The sequence below is a fragment of the Heteronotia binoei genome, chromosome 7, assembly GCF_032191835.1.
Source record: "Heteronotia binoei isolate CCM8104 ecotype False Entrance Well chromosome 7, APGP_CSIRO_Hbin_v1, whole genome shotgun sequence".
In the NCBI taxonomy this organism is placed as follows: Eukaryota; Metazoa; Chordata; class Lepidosauria; order Squamata; family Gekkonidae; genus Heteronotia; species Heteronotia binoei.
In genome coordinates this window covers 111,878,445-111,897,862 of record NC_083229.1, presented here as the reverse complement: position 1 = coordinate 111,897,862, position 19,418 = coordinate 111,878,445, and the positions used below count along the sequence as shown (strand labels likewise).

The 19,418-nt window shown below is 41.0% G+C and overlaps 1 protein-coding gene across 2 annotated transcripts in view; it reads left to right on the top strand.

Moving 5' to 3' along the window:
- The window catches only part of MAK (male germ cell associated kinase), a 40,994-nt gene extending 21,815 nt beyond the window's left edge, over positions 1–19,179 (top strand). Inside the window, exons 11-15 of one of the 2 annotated variants that reach the window (XM_060244209.1) lie at positions 2,439–2,563; positions 2,895–3,023; positions 4,932–5,006; positions 10,134–10,259; positions 16,937–17,252. In XM_060244209.1, coding sequence (XP_060100192.1) covers positions 2,439–2,563; positions 2,895–3,023; positions 4,932–5,006; positions 10,134–10,259; positions 16,937–17,070 — 589 coding nt within the window. In that variant the 3' untranslated portion in view covers positions 17,071–17,252. Of the gene's footprint in view, positions 1–2,438; positions 2,564–2,894; positions 3,024–4,931; positions 5,007–10,133; positions 10,260–16,936 lie in introns of both variants that reach the window. The other variant, XM_060244210.1, reaches the window with a different exon arrangement.
- Positions 19,180–19,418: the final 239 nt, after the last annotated feature.

The following is a 19,418-nucleotide window of genomic DNA, read 5'->3' as shown; positions in this document are numbered from 1 at the left end:
TTTCTTTTGCATGGTCATTGGACAGAAGCAAGACTTTACCCTTTTAAATAGGAGTCATGTAGGAAGGGAGGCTCTTGTATCAGTGGGCTGTGTGGGCTGCACATGGCACAGTGCAGCAATTGAGGGTTGGTGACCTGCGGGCAGGCATCCATTGGGCATTTATTGCAAAGGTATCAAAATGTAATTACCTTACTTAATTCTCAGGTGATTCTGGCTCATGCATGTGAAGTGTATCTCGCGTATCCGGTGAAGTGAGCTTTGATTCATGAAAGCTTACTCCCTGGAAAACTTTTGTCGGTTTTCTATGTGCTGCTGGACTTGAATGTTGTTCTACTGAAGACTGACATGGCTACTCACCTGAAACCCCACAAACCTTGAATTTGTGCCTGGATAACTGACTGCATGAGCTGTTGCTCCTTCTTCATCCCTTTCAAAAGGAATATACTGAGACGTGTCCAGTTGCACAGTAACACAATTGCCAAACAACACAATTGAACTAGAAAAGAAGAAGAAGAGGGTTGTTAGTTTATAAATGATACATTTTATTCCTGGAGAACAAGAGAAACCACCCACCACCGCATGGTGAAACTGTTCAGTTCCATAAAAGAGTGTCCTTGTGCTACATACTGTAAGATGTAGTTGGTCATTTTTTTGTCCCCAACCTGTGAGCAGCCCTGAGCCTGCCTTCGGTGGAGAGGGTGGGATATAAATTAAATAAAATTTAAAAAATGTGAATTAGGTGTGAATATTCCCTCAAAAGCAAAGAGGACATTATATGTAGAAAACCAGCATGTCTTAGAACAGGGGTGTCAAACACATAACAAATGATCTGACATAATCTGCCAGATCTGACATAAATGAGACCTTGTCGGGCTGGGCTGTGTTGGGCCGGGTCATGTGTGTACCTATTTAAGATTAGGTAGCAGAGATATAAACTTTTTAAAGTATTCAGACAAATGAGACTAAAGATTTTTTTTTAAAAAAACCCTTAAAATAAAACATCCTTAAAACATTAGTACTTGTTGGTCTTAAAGGTGCTTCTTTGTATTTCTCCCATGGGATCCAGGGATCTGGGCAAAGGAAGCTCTGGCTCTTTCCTTCCTTCCCTAGGGTACCAGGAAGGGGAGAAGCCTCAACCAGTGGAGAAAACTGAGGTTTTGCTCAGTAGCTCCTGTGCAATTGAGCAAGCCTTGCAAAGCAAATTGAGATACAGAAGAAAGCAAGAGAGAGGGAGAAGGAAGCAGACGAGAGCCAATTGGGGGCCTGAGAAGAGCTCTCTGGGAGCCTGATTTGGCCCCCCGGGCAGCATGTTTGACATCCCTGTCTTAGTGACATCTTGTTTTCTATATACAAGGGATTAAAAGGAGTAGGACAAGAGTATTGTTCCATCTGCAGTTTTGAAATGGCAGAAGCCAGGAGCAGTTGTACTGTCATAGAATAGTTCAGATAAAAGCAGAAGGGCTCTACCTACCACTACTGTGATCATTGCCTCTAGGGCTACTATGGATATTTTACAAGGTTTTTATTCATTGTTAAATTTGTATCCTTCCCTTCTGCAAGGTACTTGGGGTGACTGAGTTGTAGACATTAAACACTAAATCATCTGTCAATGTTTATTTTATTAGATTTGTATCTTGCCCTCCCTGCCAAAGTGGGCTCAGTAGTTACAACATATATAATAAAAATATATATCAGTACTATCAGGACTAAAGAACCAAAAGCATTTGTCTGCATACCTTTTTATATCAGAAGTGCAGTATGAATTGATCTGATTTGGGTTCCTAACACATTTGCATTGATTCCTGTCTGTTAAGTGTCTACGCTGCATGTAAACCATGCACTAAGTTACCTTCACTTCTGCATTAAGTGAATATCAGACAAGCCCCCAGGTTAGTAACCTATCTGGAACTGTAAAAAACTGAAGCTCTGGATCTTAGTGAGCAGTACCTTGTCATGATTGGATCTTAGAGAAAGCCTGGAAGGCGAAAACAGGTTCTGAATTTCCAGATATCTCGTTTAGCTCTTATGCAGCATAAACAGAAATTTCCTGCACATCTAAAAATCTACAGTGACCAGCCGATGTTCGCCCATTCCCCTTGGCGTTCTTAAGGTGGTCCTTCGTTCTGTTTGCTTCATGGGAGACTGAACCTGCACCTTCTATGAAATTGACTTAAAAAGGAAATTGCCTCTGTGGACTTTCAAAATATATATATACATCATTAGGCATTTGGCTCTTCTCCTACTGATATTTCGTTTGCTATAAATATATTTTGATAAGGCCAGTTACATTTTTGTGTTAGAGTAACTTTATTTGTGTTAGTTGTCAGAAGCACAATTGAGACTAATTTATACATGGAAGCATTGCTTTGTATCTCTGCCAAGCCCCCAGGTTAAGGAGAAATCTCTCATGTGCTAATATACTTTCTCTTCCCTTTCAGTGTTCCTAAGTCTCCCATGTCAGTCCAGGCAGGAGGAGAAAATAAAGTTTTGAAGAGAAATGACTCTGGGATATCCACTACATCAGCAAAACAATACTACCTTAAGCAGTCAAGATACATACCTGGTAAAAGGGGGTGGGGTGAACTGCATAATGCTTTTACTTCACTTCTTCACTTTTAAAAAACCCAATCTTATACATTGGAGCCTTTTCTGTGAGCATGCACAGTACAATAGAGAATGCTTATGTAAAAGCTGAAGGGAGAGGTTGCTTGCCAAAGGCCTTTAAGCAGTAGTGAAACTGCACAAGCACCTAAAATTGCCTTTTAAAGGAAGTGTTTGTCTGGGGCATACTACATGTACTCATGCTGGTGGGTGACAAGGCTGCGTTTGATAGTTGGCTGCATTCGGAATTCAAAGTTGTGCGTTAACTTTTCAAAAATGATTGTTTTTCTAAGGTGTAAACCCTAAGAATGTCTCCTCAGGAGCCGCCAATAAAGAAGGATGCCATGGAACCTGGAACAATTCTTTGTTTTCAAAACCACTAGCCCCTCTTGGAGGCCTGTCATTCAGCCGAGTCAATGCAGGTAATTAACTCCACATGCTGTTAAAGGTGTGTGCACTGCAAGTTATTTCCAAATATATGGCGTTATGGCCAAAGGCCTGTGAGTGGAACGCTCCTTGAGCAAAAGCTTCCCACATTTTCTTTCTCATTGTGTGCTCCCCTAAGTACTGCTCTTAGGGACCTGGTAGTATTAAACAGTGTGTGCATTTCTTCTTTCCCCCGACCCTATGAGCAGAAGTGCCTTTTCTCTCATGGAAGAAGCCTTTGGTTCCAACCAGTGTTGTTTCACAGTTAGTTTGCATTAATTTTAAATAGTGGCCCTGATTCAGGTATAAGTGTTTGCAAAATCATCCATGCGGGCAGAGGCTGTGATTGAAGATGTGCCTCCATACTGGTATAGCAGTGTAGATAAAAAAGATACATGTAGGGCAACAAAGCCATACCAAAGTGTTAAAGGGGCCTTGTCAGACGCCTAGTGTCTGAACGTGCATTATGAAGCAGGTTTGCAATATGTGAATATTGGAAATACAATCATGTCGCTCTCTTGCTGTAGAGGGATGTCAGTTATTTATCATCTGGTAAGATAATTTGTTTCTTTAACCTAAAATTTTAAACCCTGCTTGGTTTTTAGAATTTCAAATGGCATAAAAGAAATTAAATCCCATTTTGTGGAGTGCAGGATGTCCATGCTAAATCTAAAGTTGAAGCGCTGCCAAGGAAGGTTTTTCATTCTAATCCTGTGTAAATCACTGCTTTACTGTGTTAATTTAAGAAATTGACCTTACTTTCTTCCATCGGGTTAGCCTGGAATATTGAATGGAACAAGACCTTTAGCTAAAGAAATCAAAAGCCTTTATTGTTTAAAATAAAAGAATGCCAAATGTAATAATGTGAATATTGAACTAGCAGAATTAAGGGGAGTGGCCAACTTGCATTCTGTTTTCTTAGCCATTTCAAAATCTGTGTAGTTATTATTACATACTAATTATTGAATCGCTTGCTTAGTAGCCAAAAACTTAGATAATCTACTAAACTGTTTGTTTTCACTGTCACACGAAGTGTAATAAAATTGGATGGTAAAGTTTTTGTGTCCAAAAGAGGCACTGTTCTTATTTTCTGGCTCTCTTGAAATATAGGTGATTTTATTATAATTCCATGTGGAGTTTGATTTCATTTACTTATTTGCTTATTTAATATTTGTGTTGAACTATCACATAAAAAAGATATCTGTAAAACACATTTTACGAATGCCCTCAGACTCTGAATATGCTCCAGAAGAAGCACTGGAGCACATTTATGTGACTGTCCACTTCAGGCTATTTTGAGTATTAATATTAGATTTCCATGAATTAATACAATAAAAATTACATTATTACTGTGTTTTAGAATGTTTGTAAAAGAATAAGAGGCCCATGAAGTCTAATATACATGCACTAGGATTCTCTTTTAGGATTAATAAAGGCAATCCAGTCTTACAGCATTTTCATGATTAAAGTCTTGTCAGCTTTAAACTACACGCTACATTGCTTGCTTGGATCTTGGTAGTAAGCTACGTGGTCACCAGACTAGCTTTCTTTGCAAATTATTCTTTTAGTGTAAACAGAAGTGATAAAATTACAGAGGCATCAGAATTCAGCGTGGTAGCCATGTTAATGTGTTGCATTAAAAATAAGTGGGAGTCTTATACCATCTTAAAGACTAGCAAAATCTGATTCCAGCAAAAGCTTTTGTGGACTAGACCCATTTTTCAGATTCAGCGAGGAATGACTGTGGGAGCCCCTAAAAGCTCATTGATGTGTGCTTTATTTCCATATTTCTCTCTCTCTCTCTTTTAAAGTCTTGCGTACATTTAATCCCTTCATTCTGTTTTCCTAAAGTATTTCTTTTCATCCTTTTCCCTCCTCCTTTTGCTTTGCTGCTTCTTCTGAAGAAGAAAACATAATTAAACCAATTGAAAAGCTGTCATGCAAAGAAAGAGTGAATGGAAAATTAGAGGACTCAAAAGGTAACTTATGGTAACATATTTGGCTGCACGCTGTTCCTTCTAGGTTTATTCTTTCGAAATTGTAGATACTTTATTTGCTTTTGGAAAGGCATTAGTATCCCATCTGATCCATTGTATTTTAGTTTGACATGCCATGGCTTTAGTCCAGTAGCTTTTACATACATATAGAGACCCTGGTATGTACAGAGTAGGGGAAATTCCATGTGTATAGAAGTGAGCCATAGAGTTGAAAGGTTGTTTCAGGCGATCTGATTCAGTGCTGTGCTACAAAAGAAGGGACTTCTATCTGGCTCAGATCACATTATATGATGATGGTGTTGGAACTGGCCAAGATGGAGGAGTATAGAGACGATTAGCTTGATGAAAATTTCAAGTTGGTGTGTGGCAGCAGTGAAAGGCCAGCTCCATGCTGGGGATTATTTACAGAAGAACTGAAAATAAAATAGCCAATATCGTAATGGCCTCATATAGATCTATGGTGTGGCTTCATTTGGAATACTGTATACAGTTTTGCTCGTCCTATCTAAAAATGGATATTGCAGTGCTGGAAAAAGTACAAAGGAGGGCAGCCAAGATGATTAAGGGGTCGATATGGCAGGATTTCTTTTGGGTTGGGTCTCTTATGAAATTGGCAACAAGCTATTCAGCACTATTAAGCATTCATATTGCTCTCAGCCAACAGGATAGGTTGAGAATCTAGGTCAGTAGAGTAGGAAAAAACCTAGGTGAAAGTTGAAAGTTGTCTGAGGACAGGAAAATCCTTATATGGTATGGGCAGGAAGCAAGATAACTGGCCATCTGGATTTGCATCAGCAGTAACTGGAATTCATAATATTAGATAAGATAGAGATAATGGATAAGGTTCGGGGGGGATGAGGCTTTATATACCCTGTGTTTTTGAACAGAAGCTTCTGGCCTGCATGAGAGACGGGGTTGTTGATTTCATGCTCTCGCCTGTTTGAGGCCTCAAACTTAGAACATCTAATATAGAATGGAACTTAGGTTTTCATAGATTTTAATTCTCTTTAAAGGCATTAGATTATAAGAGAGGGTAAGCTTAGCTATGAGAGTTTGGATAAAGTTCATCTGAATACTAAATGCATAACCTTCTATTGTATCTGGAAGCTGTTTTGCCTTTTGAGTTCTGTATCTTTAAGCCTTCTGTTTAGAGTAAAACCTAAGTGGACTAAAGTTTATCTGTAGAAGTTCCTGGTTTTTTGGGTTACTGAAGGTACAGTAAGGTGTCCATAAGTAATCCGGCATCAGTCGGAACACTTTTAAAATGAGGAATGGCTAAAGTGCCTGAGGCTTTTCAGTTTGGGAAAAAAGCAACCAAAGAGGACAATGGTAAGAGGTTTATAAAATTACGCATGGGGTGGAGAAAGCGGATAGAGATTTTTTTTTCTCTCCCATAATGCTAGACCTTGGGGCAATATATTCAGAATGGACAAAAAAAACTTGGTAATTTGCTGCCATTGATTGTGCGATGACTTCAAGCATAGCTGACTTTTAAAGGGGTTTAAAAGTTCAAAATACACAGTAGACCTCTGGAGCCCATTGTTGGGAGGCAACATCAAGGAAAGTTTTTGGCCTCTGCAACCTGTTTGTTGGCCACCCAGGGCAAATGGTTGGCTGCTGTGTGAAGTAGAACGATGGACTAGGTGGACTACTGGTCTGATTCAGTTGGACTCTTAGTTCTTAGTGTGCCAGGAGGGCTAAGAGAATGCTCCCAGGTAAAATAGGGTGAGGTAATTAAAACAATCAAGCTTAGGAATAGGGTAGAACAGAAAGAGCCTGTGCATGTGGAAGTTCCTCCCAGGCACAAAAATGAGTAGGAGGCTGCTTTGTGTATTGCAGTAGGTTATTGATTTGTTTGACCGTTTGCGTCTCTCAAGAGGTGGGTTGTAATTGAAAAATAAGTTGGAGGCCAAACAGATCTTATTCAAGCCTTGTGTAAAGACTTTGTTCCACTGTGAACTTTATCCTGAATAATTTGCTTTAAGCTTTCATGCATCTGGAATATTATTGCTGCAGCTTAGAATAATAGTTAAATGCCTATTGGTTATGAATCTCAAACCCATTTCAGCTTAGTTTCGAATCCTTGGGGAAGGATGTAATTTCATTGAGGCTTGCACTGTTCTGAGGTGCATGTTTGGGAAAAAGGCAGGATGGTTCTGCTGAGTGAACAGAGGACACGACACAGAAGTGAAAGCTCTGTGAAGTTTTGTGTAGAAGGAATTTCTGGATGGAAATGTGGACGCAGATCTTCTTTTTTCAGCGCTTTAGATTATATTATGGAGTCTTCCACTTCTTGCTTTTGATTGTTGGCTTCATGTCATCAATTTTAATTATGAACCTATTTGTCAGATTATGGTGGAAATACCTGAATCATATCAAAGTTCATGTGCTCTGTTGTTGCCTGTAGTTCATCTTCATGGCTTCTATGGAGTCCTATATGAGACTGAGTGTGCATGGGCCAGCTGTGGAGATGAAGCTGAGGCTTACTAGAGCTTAGAGAGCTCTCCCCTCTGCCTGGCACTGACATTTTCCTAACCAAAACAGCATGGGACAGAGGTGGGGAGACTGTTCTCTCTCTCTCTCTCTCTCTCTCTCTCTCTCTCTCGTGGTTGGTTATCCTGGGCCTAAAGGATGCTTATTTCCATACCTTTGTACATCAGTCATGAAGGAAATATCTGAGATTCCAGTGAATGAGTATATAGTTCTGTTCTTTGGGCTTGCTGCGACTCCTGGTGTGTATACTAAATGCTTGTCAGCCGTAGTATCCCATCTTAGATTGAAGGGACATATTAATATATCCTTAACTCGATGACTGGCTTTTAGCTAATACATCAAAATAGGCCCCAGGGGAGCATGTTCAGCTTGCCATTGAGACCCCTGGGGTTGTTTGGCCTTGTGATTATTTGGGAGAAATCCTGGCTTCAACCATCGCAGAACTTAGAATTCATTGGGGCCCCACTAGGCTCAGTGAGTTGTGCCAGCTTATCTGTGCAGAGAGCTCATGCCATGCAGTCACTAGTGGTGGTCCCCCCCCCCCTTCTCATAGGTTCCAGGAGGCAGTGTATATCCAGATGCTATTCAGCATTATGGCCTCCAATAGTGGCCGTGATGTTTTATGCTAAACTCCATATGAGTGGTTTATCCACAGATTCAAGCTTAATGTAGCTCCCCAATGGTAAACATTGCAAATTCTTAGGTCTATCCTTCTTCCCACCATTGGTTAGTCAAAAATGCTAATCTCTTCAAGGGTTGTGAATATGGTGAATACCTACATGAAGTAGAGGTGTTCTCAGATGCCACCCTGTGCGGTTGGAGTGCTTTATTGTGGTTAATTGTGAATGACCACTAGAGAAACCTGCCCTGCATGTTAATCTTCGTAAAATCAGAGCAGTCAGATGTATGCTGCCACGCCTTTTGCAGCACTTTTGCATGGCGAAGGGGACCTCCTGGCAATGGACCATGTGACAGCAAAATTCTGTCTAAACAAGCAGAGAGGGGCAGACTTGTGAAGCTTTTGCATAGACAGAAGTCACCTGTATGTTGCATTGGGCTGTTCAAAGAAACGTCTCCCTTCAGGCAGTCCACATTGTCGGTCATTTCTGTATCATGGCAGATGAACTAAGCAGGGAGAATGGATATAGAAGTCTCTGTGTTGTTTTTTTAACCCTGACCCCTGCTTCATAAGCAGGACAAACATAACATAGTTTAGACGCCCCTGAGATTTGCTTGTAACATGGCATTTGCTGTTGGGCTTCTGTCCAGTGCTACTGATACGTTGCAGAAAGTCTTCCCTGATCTCACCTGAGGTCTGTTTCAAACATACTGAACCTGCATTAGTAAATCTGCTTTGTTACAAACGTCCTGGCCTTGACAAAGAAAAGACTTGGAATTCATACCAGACTGTTTTTTAAACCACAACCCACCCTTCTTTGTGTACCATGTTATAAACTACTTTTAAAACTACTTTTTAAACTTTGTGATTTTCCAATTTCAATGTATTACAGTCAAGTGACCAGCAATAGCAATATACAAAATCTCATAGTCACAGACCACAATTTCTGACTGCATAAAAGCATTCTCATATTCAAATTCCACCAATGTTAAACCTTAAAAATGGCATTATTAACCATCTTTACTTTGTTAAAAACTTCCACTTATTTATGGCTAAAAAACAATATTTTGCAATTTTGTTATTTTAAAAGATTGGTTTGAGGTAGGGGCGATGGGTGTTAGCTGATGATAGATAATGATTAAAAAATTATTTTTGGGATTGCATGTGGGCAGGCTGATGTGCAGGACAATGCTAACATTGGGCTCCACTTTGTTTCCTCTGGGAAGGAGAACCAGGGGCACATTTGACATGACTGTAACACAGTGTGGAAAAGGAGCCACACGTTATGGTAGCCTTAGCTGACCTTAGTGAGATAAAAGCTTCACACAGGTGGAAGAGCCTCCTGAGCCAGTTTGGTGTAGTGGTTAAGTGTGCGGACTCTTATCTGGGAGAACCAGGTTTGATTCCCCACTCCTCCACTTGCACCTGCTGGAATGGCCTTGGGTCAGCCATAGCTCTGGCAGAGGTTGTCCTTGAAAGGGCAGCTGCTGTGAGAGCCCTCTCAGCCCCACCCACCTCACAGGGTGTCTGTTGTGGGGGAGGAAGGTAAAGGAGATTGAGAGCTGCTTTGAGATTCGGAGTGGAGGGTGGGATATAAATCCAATGTCTTCTTCCTCTTCTGATGGTGGTTTCTTGTGTGCCTTTCCATACTTTTTTTTTTCCATGTCGAAAATGAACATGTCAGAGAACAGTCTAGGCTAGAGTCCTTCTCCTTGATTCTAGTTTTTAAAAAATATTTTTGTATGGACGAACATATAACCTTTGTGATCCCTCCCTAGTGTGGTCTGGGGCTCTTTAACTACTACAGTAAGTGGGCAAAAGGTCTAACTGGATCTCTAGCTGAGGTGAACCAGGATGCGAAAGAAAGGAAGACACTTCTATGTTTGGAGGCTTCCATAAAAGCTTTTAGAGTCTCAAAAGGATCATCTGAGTCTTGATAAGAAAGTGCTGTCTGAATTCCCCCTGAAGGACGTCTAAAACTCTGTATTTGCCAACAGGAAACCCTGGCTTTGTGGGTGCCGCTTACAATGCCCCCGGAGGCTACATCCCTTCCTTTCACAAAACTGAAGTTGGTTCAGCTGGTCAGAGGATACAGCTAGCACCGCTTGGGCCATCAGCCACAGGTAAGCTTGCCTTGCTTGCGGTATAGTGAAAAAGCAATTGTTAAGCTTTCCTGATTCCTTTAAGGTCAGGATCAGACCCTCAAGTTATGTAACCAGAGACTGTTTGACCAATTCTGTGGGAAAAACAAGCCTGCTCTAACTCAGGTTTTGTTAGCTTCCAGCAATGGCTCATTCTAATGAAGCTAAGGTTAAAAAGGTAGTCCCCTGTGCAAGCACCAGTCGATTTCGACTCTGGGATGACGTTGCTTTCACAACGTTTTCACAGCAGACTTTTTATGGGGTGGTTTGCCATTGCCTTGCCCAGTCATTTACACTTTCCCCCCAGCAAGCTGGGTATTCATTTTACCAACGTCCGAAGGATGGAAGGCTGAGTCAACCTGGAGCCTGCTACCTGAACCAGCTTCCGCTGGGATCGAACTCAGGTCGTGAACAGAGGGCTCCGACTGCAGTACTGCAGCTTTACCACTCTGCACCATGGGGCTCTTGAAGCTAAGGTTATATAGTAATAATTTTGCAAAGGTTCATCAGACTTCTGTGGTAAAGGAATAAAAAACAGTAATCAGGGTAGATGAGTTCAGGAACTTAATTGATCAAATACCCATAGCCAGTGTTGTCTCTAATTTTTTTCCTCCCAACTGAGCAAAGAAGAAGACGACTGCAGATTTATACCCTGCCCTTCTCTCTGAATCACAGACTCAGAGCAGCTCACAATCTCCTTTATCTTCCTCCCCCACAACAAACACCCTGTGAGGTGGGTGGGGCTGAGAGGGCTATCGCAGCAGCTGCCCTTTCAAGGACAACCTCTGCCAGAGCTACGGCTGACCCAAGGCCATTGCAGCAGCTGCAAGTGGAGGAGTGGGGAATCTAATCCGGTTCTCCCAGATAAGAGTCTGCGCACTACACCAAACTGGCTCTCTAGGAGTTCATATCCTGAGCAGGATGTAACTGCTGTAGTCTTAAAATGGGCAATGGGCAGTGCAAGACCCTGTGTGGCTTCAGATAGCTACTGAGTGGGCATTCCTGTGTTAATAAGCAGCCACTCACGTCAACAGCATAGAGGAAACACTGGACATAACCTCAATTCCTCTAGTTAATGCTCAGTTGTTCTAATTTCTTCCTCCAAAGTACCTCTGATTATGTGTTGGACCCAGTGGGGTGGATCCAGTCAGCTTTTTCACTTAAGTCTTGGCCAAGTCCTATCCTAATTACAGCCCCCAGTTCCACATGAGTTTTGTCTGTGAAAGTCCCATTATCCCAAAATAGCCTTTTTGGTGAGAGCCAGTTTGGTGTAGTGGTTAAGTGTGCGGACTCTTATCTGGGAGAACCGGGTTTGATTCCCCACTCCTCCGCTTGCAGCTGCTGGAATGGCCTTGGGTAGCTCTGGCGGTTGTCCTTGAAAGTGCAGCTTCTGTGAGAGCTCTCTCAGCCCCACCTACCTCACAGGGTGTCTGTTGTGGGGGAGGAAGGTAAAGGAGATTGTGAGCCACTCTGAGATTCAGAGTGGAGGGCAGGATATAAATCCAATATCATCATTGTCTCCTCCTCCTTCTCCTTCCTCTTCTCCTCCTTTTATAACCAGTGAAAAAATCCCATGAATTTGTTCCACCAACGGCGGAATGTTCTTCCAGGAGAAGGGTCCTTGTGTCAGAGCAGTACTGATCCCTAGTATCAACAGCTTTAACAGCAGTTTGATATAACTGAAGCTTTTTACTGCATACATAAAAATGATCATTCTGCTGCTCACAAAACTGTCAAATGTATGGTTACAGCCTCAGTAGCGGACAGACATTACTTCACATGCTGAAGAGATTGAATGAATCGCCCTGTGTTTTTAGACTAGACCTTTTAGTGGTAATGAATGCTTTGTAGCTGCTGAACAAAATTGTGTATTGTCCTTTTAAAGGTAAATTTGAAATAAATGAGACTTGCATGTATATTAGTGTTTTTGTTCTTTAATTTTAATTTTGATAAGGGCTTTGGTTAAGCTGGCAGTACTTACTTTGAAACTCCATATTCTGGAAGGTCTCGCTAGAAAACATGTTTTATGGATTCCCTATTATAGGTGGCTTGTTGTATCTACCTGGATATAAGGGATGCGGAAATGGCATATTAAAAAAAGATACGCAGGGCTGAGCAGTCCTAAGGCAGGATCCCTAGGAGTGGCAGCTATTTTAAGTGAAAACCCTGCCTTTCTTTTTTGTTTGCTCATAGATTTCTTAAAAAGCAAAATAACCTATTTCAAAATTACTTGAAAACACAAACAGAAAAATGAGAGATGTGAATAACCTATTCTGACTGGTCTTCTCATCTGGTGTTCAAACATAATTTTATATGTCCTGCAGACCACAGAATATGTATTTGCCTTTAATATCCCCATTCAATTGGATTAGTTCATGAATATAAATAAATGGGGCCTAAAAATGGTTGCCAGTTTAGAAACCTGATAATATGCAGGGCTGTAAATAAATCTGTTTGCCAGTATCATTCCTTGCCTCATAACTAGAGTTTCTGGCTTTCTTCCCCCATCCAAAAAGGAGATTTTGTATCTTTAGTGTTTCTAGTGAGCAGAAATTCAACAGTCATACCTTCACAACCATTCTTCTTGGAGCTGCACTCACTTACATTCTACCTTGCATGAAGCTGTTAGGCATGTAAGCTCCGTCAGAGGCGGGTACTGCATTTTGGAAACGCAAAGCTTTTAGGGCAAATCCCAAAAGAGAAATATTTACTTTAAGTGTGAAGAAAGGCTTATAATTAAGCTCAGTTAAATTATGAAACAGATCTTTGAAAGAAATGTATGCAAATGTATGCATTTCATTATGGCAAGAACATCACAGTAGATAGGCAAGGACACTCTTAGGGTTTGTAGAATCTTTCGGGCTCAAGTGCCGTGTTCTGCTGGAGAAAGTTTTTCTTCCAGACGTTTCATTCTCAGCTGCGGAGAACATCCTCAGTGGCGTTGCAGCCGGAGCAGGCGCTCTGACCTTCTTGGCTGCTGTGCATTGAGTGAAGAAGCCAAGAAGGTCAGAGCGCCTGCTCCGGCTGCAACGCCACTGAGGATGTTCTCCGCAGCTGAGAATGAAACGTCTGGAAGGAAAACTTTCTCCAGTAGAACATGGCACTTGAGCCCGAAAGATTCTACAAACCCTAATGATGTTACCAGCCATGAAAACCTGAAATCTTTGATAACAAGAACACTCTGTTCAGCGTTTTCTTTAACTCCATAACTGTTCTGTAATGGTCTGTCTTTTCTTCCTTCATAGAGTAAACATGTTCTTGTACATTCTTTTTCATGCTCACTGTCTTCCCTCCCCCACCTAAATGTTCTCATATTTCCCCCCAATCTTTTCTTCCATCTATCAGAGCTTCCTACCGTCTGTGATACAAAAAAAGGTAAAAGTATCAACCCAAGCAAGAATTCAGTTGCTTGCTACTGATGGTGGTGTCATCGAGGGTGGTGATGAATGAATGCATAGCTTTTAGAACTGCTTTCTGTACTGCTCATACATAATGTCTGAAATGCATAGAATGGATCAATTCATGTATTACCCTAATTTCATGGAGAGTGCACACGTCGTAGTCAGCCCACAACCAACTGACTGGTGGTGACACAGAGTGTTCACATAGCTGTGGGAGGATGAAATTCATGTGTATAGCTGCAGCATACAGTTCAGCCATTGTGTGGAGCTGATTTTCCAGGAGGGGTCCACATTGTGCCTTGCAGCTCTGATATAAACCTCTAAAGACTGTGAGATCTGACAAAATGGTTTAAACCGCTTTTCTTTCTAATCCCAAATCAAGAAATGTGTGTTCTGTGCAGTCCAACATGGGACTGTTGAGTGTGCAGGCCAGTTACAGAAATTATTTATTTATTGAATTTGGTTTTTACACCACCCTTCCCTGTGGAACAGGGCTCAGGGCGGCGTACACCAATAAAAACAACATTCATACATTAAATTTATATTTAAAATAATAAAAATACAATAATTAATCTATGTAGATGGTACTAAAACTTCCCATTGTAGCACTGCCTCATGATGGAGAAGGGTAAGAGACAGGAGCATCAGCCAGATGGAAACTGTTGCTGCCCTTAACCAAACAGTGAAAAGTGGAACCAAATGAGGAATTCAAAGTTTTCCAGAACTTTCCAAGTGCTTGAAGCACTCACGTTCAGTGCTGGTGTTTCCTGCCCAAACTGTCATGTGATGGAAGTGAGGAGAGGGCTCCTCCCTGAGTCCTTCCTTCACTGCTGTGAAGGGAGGATCCTTACTTCAGTTTACTGTGAGTTTTTTCTCCTCAAGTTTTGGTTTAGCAGCAAGTCCAAATATGGGCCTTTTCAGGCAAAGATTTCCTCTGGGCCCTACCTCACACTCCAGCTAAACGCAAAACATCTCACAGAAATAACTATGACACCCATGGCTCCCTAGGTTTCCAGAGTGACAATAGCATCTGTAATCTTTTTCCTCCTGGTGACCTAGCCTTGGTGGTACCTTGTATGAGGATTTTTCACTGTTCTTTGGAGTTGTGCTGACATTCGCAGTTCCCAAGGGAAACATAATAGAAAACCTTTAATCTTAATCGGTCTTAATCTGAGTTTTCTTTCAACTTGCTCATCTGTAGGAAGTGTTCAGAGGTGCAGATGGAAGGCTGAGGAGATACCTCACAAGACTGATAAAAGGAATAACCAGGGTTTTTCCCCCTTAGTATTAGGGCTTTTTCTGTAGCAGGAACTCGTTTGCATATTAGGCCACACACCCCTGAAGTAGCCAATCCTCCTGGAGCTTACAATAGGCCCTGTACTAAGAGCCCTGTAAGCTCTTGGAGGATTAGCTACATCAGGGGTGTGTGGCCTAATATGCAAAGGAGTTCCTGCTACAAAAAACCAAACCCCTGGTTAGGCACAATCCCATCTGACATCCCTCCTATGCAGCTTGATGAGAGGAGGGACACCTGGGACTTTTCATCTACGTCTAATGAAGCACTTTGGGGTCACTCCCTCCCAAAAGCTAGGTAGCCTTTTCAGAGCTGCATCTTTAGAAGCAGTGCCATATTGATTTATGGAAGAATGGTAGGGTTAATGCTGTTTAAATATATAGGCAGATCCATCTATATAGTGTCTGTATCAAGTTGGGATCTCTCCCCCCACCCAAAACAGTGAAAAGTGAAACCTGACTAAGAAAAAGAAGAACTGCAGATTTATACCCCACCCTTCTCTCTGAATCAGAGACTCAGAGCGGCTTACAATCTCCTATATCTTCTCCCCCCACAACAGACACCCTGTGAGGTGGGTGGGGCTGAGAGGGCTCTCACAGCAGCTGCCCTTTCAAGGACCTCTGTCAGAGCTATGGCTGACCCAAGGCCATTCCAGCAGGTGCATGTGGAGGAGTGGGGAATCAAACCCGGTTCTCCCAGATAAGAGTCCACACACTTAACTACTACACCAAACTGGTGTAGGAAAAGTCACAAAGTAAATCTGAGAAGTTTAGGGTATCTGTTTTTTGTTTTGTTTTGCTGTCTATGGTATTAGTAAAGTAAGATTTAAGATCGACACAGGAAAGAATCATATTTTGTATTCCTTTGTTTTTAGCAGGATGTGTGTTAGTGGGTATTAGATTTCATTTTTGTTCAATAAAACAGGTGGGGTAATATGAGTATTTCACCATTTTTTCCCTCTCATGTTGATAGAACGAATGGTTCATGTTTGTCATTAACATGAGCTGGGTATATTTGACATAGTTCATATTACATACGGAGATGGTCTTCTGCAAAGAGGGATAGAGATTGTCTTCTGCAAAGAGGGATGTTGCAGTGGTTGTGAGCAGTAACAATCAGTCGATGTTTCATACAGTTTAAGCTTCACTATTTGATTTTTCATTGTATGAATGTTCAGGTAGATTTTTTTTTTTAATGTAAGGTCTGAAGTTGGGAATTAATCCCGTCTTTGAGTTTCGGTGGCCACGTTCTAGAGAATTGAATGACTAGCTCTGTGCATGTAAGAGAGGCTGTCTTTTGTCTTTCTATCAGTATCTCACTCAGTCCTGGTCATATGATAGAACCACACATGCATGCCCCACCAGGTTGGTCTGAGCTCTGGGCCATGCCGGTAGTAGCTCTGAGGATTTGTGATGATTGTCTCAGAAGATACAGATAACTTCACTACCACACATCTGGGTCTCATTCCAAATCATGCAATCTTACCAGCTCATTCTTTGGCTGCATCCCTGGTCCTGCCACTCCACCTGAAGGCCTGCCTAGAATAGGAGATCATAGATTCAAAGCTCCAAGCTTTCCTTATCAGTTGGCAGCATGATGCATGGAGATAGCCTAGCTGTCCTGAAGTGAAAAAACTTCTCTGGAAGCAGTTTGGTTGCATGTATAAGCATGCTATTGTTATGGATGTTCTTTTTTAACACTACAAATTTCATTGTGGCTTTGGTAGAGAAGCGTATCTTTAGCATAATTAGACACTCTTTTTGTTCCTTCTTCTACTAATGCAAGTGAAATGTTATATTAGATCCCACCCTTCCTTTTGTGTAAACACCAGAATTTGCTATCTGGGGTTATAGATGTTCTTATATGAATGCATTCAGCAAAGAGAGAAGCAATTTAGTTAGTCTTGATTTGTATTAACTTCCTGTTTTCTTTTTTTCCCTTGGAATATGCTTGGGAAACAAAAGCTGGTCGGGCTCAGTTACCAGGAACGACTTACAACCCAGCCACAAAAGGCATGAACATCTTGACTCGGCCCCCGCCCATACAGCCAGTACATGGAAGAACAGATTGGATGGCCAAGTATGGAGGACATCGGTAGAGGTGCTTTCTCAAAAGGTGTATGCTTCTGCTGTTGACTGTTACGTTCTTTCCATCCTTTTTATTCTGGGACACTTTAAAACCCATTTCTATAAATGGAATATCAATTCCTGAATGAACTGAGAGCATGTATTACCTCTAGAGGAAAGAAAACAGTAATAAATATATTTTAGTTAGAAAGCCTTTTTCAGGATAAGTTTCTTTACAGTAGGATTTTTCCTTTTTTTTTTTTTACAAAGTATTTCATAAAGTATCTTGCCAAAGGTAATGAGTATTTGAATTCCTACTAGATGGATGGTAATTGTTGTTGGAGCCATCTCTTGTTTTCCTTATTAAAATGTTCTTAAACGGCATAGACCTGTCAACTGGTGTATTGACCACTGGACAACGCTAGGTATCTCATTTAATATAGATAGGCAAAAGGTGATTTTCTTTTTCCAAACAGATGTTACTTCAGAGACTTTTGGGGGGTAAATCAGATTGAACAGCAGGAACAAAACTTATTGCTCAGAAGAAAATTGTTTGCAGCATTGCTTAACAAGCATCAGATTGCAGGCCTAAATTGAACTCAGCTGTTTTTGTTTTGAGCTGGGCTGTGCCCTTACCGCTTTGGATTCTAGAGAATGAGTCAGGAAGTAGTCAATGTAACCGGTAAAATAATCGTATTAGGAAGGTGGTATAACCCTGACCGCCAATTCTATATTCCACTACTTTTGAGAATGCAGACATACCCACATGCAGCGTGTCTTGTAACTGTTATAATGCATGAGCGGTCAAGGAAGAGATTTGTGACTATTTTTTTATCTTGATCCAGAGATCTTCACACACAGCAGTGGACTCCACATATGGATCTCGAATAAATGCTCAGAGCTTTCAGCTTTGCTTGGCAATTAAATGAAAGGTGAAGCTTTTCCATGTGCAGATGGCACACGAGTCCTAATGCAAGCAAAGAGCTCTTGGTTTGGCTTGAAATTTCTATGGAGATCATACACAGGTGTGATCCTGTGCCTGGGAAATGTAGCATATGAATGGTGTTGGAGAAGCATGCTTTCCTACATAGGAAGCCAGCTAACGTGATTGTCAAGTTAGAAAGCCATAACATATTAAATGTCATTATAGATACACCTCTAATCTCTGTATGCAGCGAGATTCAGTTGATTCTCCCCAAACAATTGCCCTACCACATTCCTCTTTTTCATGGGAGGGGAGTTCCGGTGTAGCATCACAATAATTTGTAAGCCTGAGCTGCTTGTTCTGTGTTCTGGTTCGTTCCAATTGTAGTGCCTTCCCTTGGTAACCAAAGCTGAACTATAGAATTCTCTGCCAGTTCCCAAAGGAATTTCTTATACCAGGTGTTACCTGCTAGCCTGTTTCTTCTTATTCTTGGGACAAAAATCACACCTTCCTTCTATATGCTCCAAAACTGGCCCCAAAATCTATGTGCTTTATTCAAGACATTGTCTTTAATAGATGTGCTAAAAACGCTAGAGACCGTTACACTCCACTCTGAGCTTTATAGCTTCTTCGGCTACTAAATCTTGTAAAGATTTGTTATATTAAAGGTGACAATCCAAACTTTTAAAAGTAGAATGTATTGTACATTATTTTAAAAATGTAAAATGTTAAAGATTTGTTCAAAGGCTATTTTGTATGTATTTTATTTTTATTTTTTTTAAAAAAATATATGTGTATTTGTTGTAGAGTATTTATTGGTTGGTTGACGCTTGAATTAGGGCTCAGTGGGAAACTCCTGTCTTGATTTTTTTTTCTCTTAGGGTTTACTTATGTGTTAAGTGTGTTTAAGGTTGAAACCTTGTTTTTAACTGGAACCACAAGGGCAATAAGTAATATTTTATCCCTATGCAAAGTAACAGGAATATCAGACTAATGCTGTACTACTGACAATTTTTGCTCCCGTATATCAAATGATGTTCAGTTGTTATTTTCAGTCTCTACGTACAAACATCAGAACGTTACTGGAATGTTGTCTTGTAGATACCTGTTTAGATTTCTTATGCTAGTAAAAATAACTTACCTTCCCACTTGGGCTGGTTTTTCAAATGAAAATTATTTCATAATAAACTAATTTTCTCAGGAGTACATGACCATAGTAGTCTTCCAGTAGAAGAATCATTTTTTGCAATCCTGCACTTTACTTATGTCCCAGGTTTAGCCTAGGCTTGAATGCCTTTATAAAGAATGGCACTGCCACCACAGACAACAATTCTGTTTAAGTTCTTCCTACATAATGCCTTGTGCAACTGGATTTGCAATATCATTATTTTCCTTACCATCACCGGAGAATGATATAAGCCAGACATAAGGAATGTATGCTGTAATGGTATCAGG